General features: G+C 33.7%; 1 protein-coding gene across 1 annotated transcript in view; it reads left to right on the top strand.

Moving 5' to 3' along the window:
- HELRODRAFT_90310 (hypothetical protein) overlaps window positions 1–784 on the top strand; it is a gene marked incomplete at both ends in the record, with an annotated part of 2,591 nt that extends 1,807 nt beyond the window's left edge. Inside the window, one exon of the mRNA XM_009032382.1 lies at window positions 732–784. Coding sequence (XP_009030630.1) covers window positions 732–784 — 53 coding nt within the window. The remainder of the gene's footprint in view (window positions 1–731) is intronic.
- Window positions 785–790: the final 6 nt, after the last annotated feature.

The raw sequence follows: 790 nt of genomic DNA, 5'->3' as shown, positions 1-790 counted from the left end.
CTGAGTTTGATTGAAATTAAAACTAATGTTTTAGAGTTATCAAACTCCGCTCTTTACACAAAAATAGAACAAAACAGAAAATTGCTTAACACTATTATTAAAACTATTAAACTTTGTGGAAGACAAAACTTTGTTTTGCGTGGACACCGGGATGACGGTGCATTAGATCTCAAATCTGATAACAATCAGGGGAATTTCAGAGCGCTATTAAAATACAGTACTGAATGTACAAGATTAGCCACTGAATGTATATGTATTGTATATATACATTCAGTGGCGGATCTTGGGATAAGGCCGGAAAGACTATCACCCAGTTGTTATTAAAAAAACTCAGATTTTGCATAAAAAACACCATTTTTTATCAAAAAATGTCGCCATCCTAATTTTGGCCACGCTACCACAAATCTTGGCCCCTCGCCCAAATTTGGAAAAAATTTAAACTTTTAAACATTTTCAAAATTCCCCCCCCCCCTTGTCAAAGTTGTCTAGATCCGCCACTGATGTTGGCCATGCTTGCTCTAGTGCTTCACATTGTCATGTCATGTTCATTTGTATTGTATGTTCAATCGGTCTTTTTTCATAAATCTATCCTTATAAAGATATCAAAAGTTTTGATTCAAAACACATATGCCTTTATAAACTCTTGTAGGTAGTTCATTGTCATTGAAATTATTGACGTTTAGTTCATTTATATCAATATTACATGCTTTTTATAGAAAAACTTAAACCAGTTAACATAGGTGATGAAATTGACTACGGACAAAGACGCAGAGAAACGTTGTGATCTTAT

The sequence above is a fragment of the Helobdella robusta genome, assembly GCF_000326865.2.
Source record: "Helobdella robusta unplaced genomic scaffold HELROscaffold_80, whole genome shotgun sequence".
NCBI classification, from domain to species: domain Eukaryota; kingdom Metazoa; phylum Annelida; class Clitellata; order Rhynchobdellida; family Glossiphoniidae; genus Helobdella; species Helobdella robusta.
The sequence above is the reverse complement of the archived record's forward strand: the minus strand, read 5'-3'. Positions and strand labels throughout refer to the sequence as shown.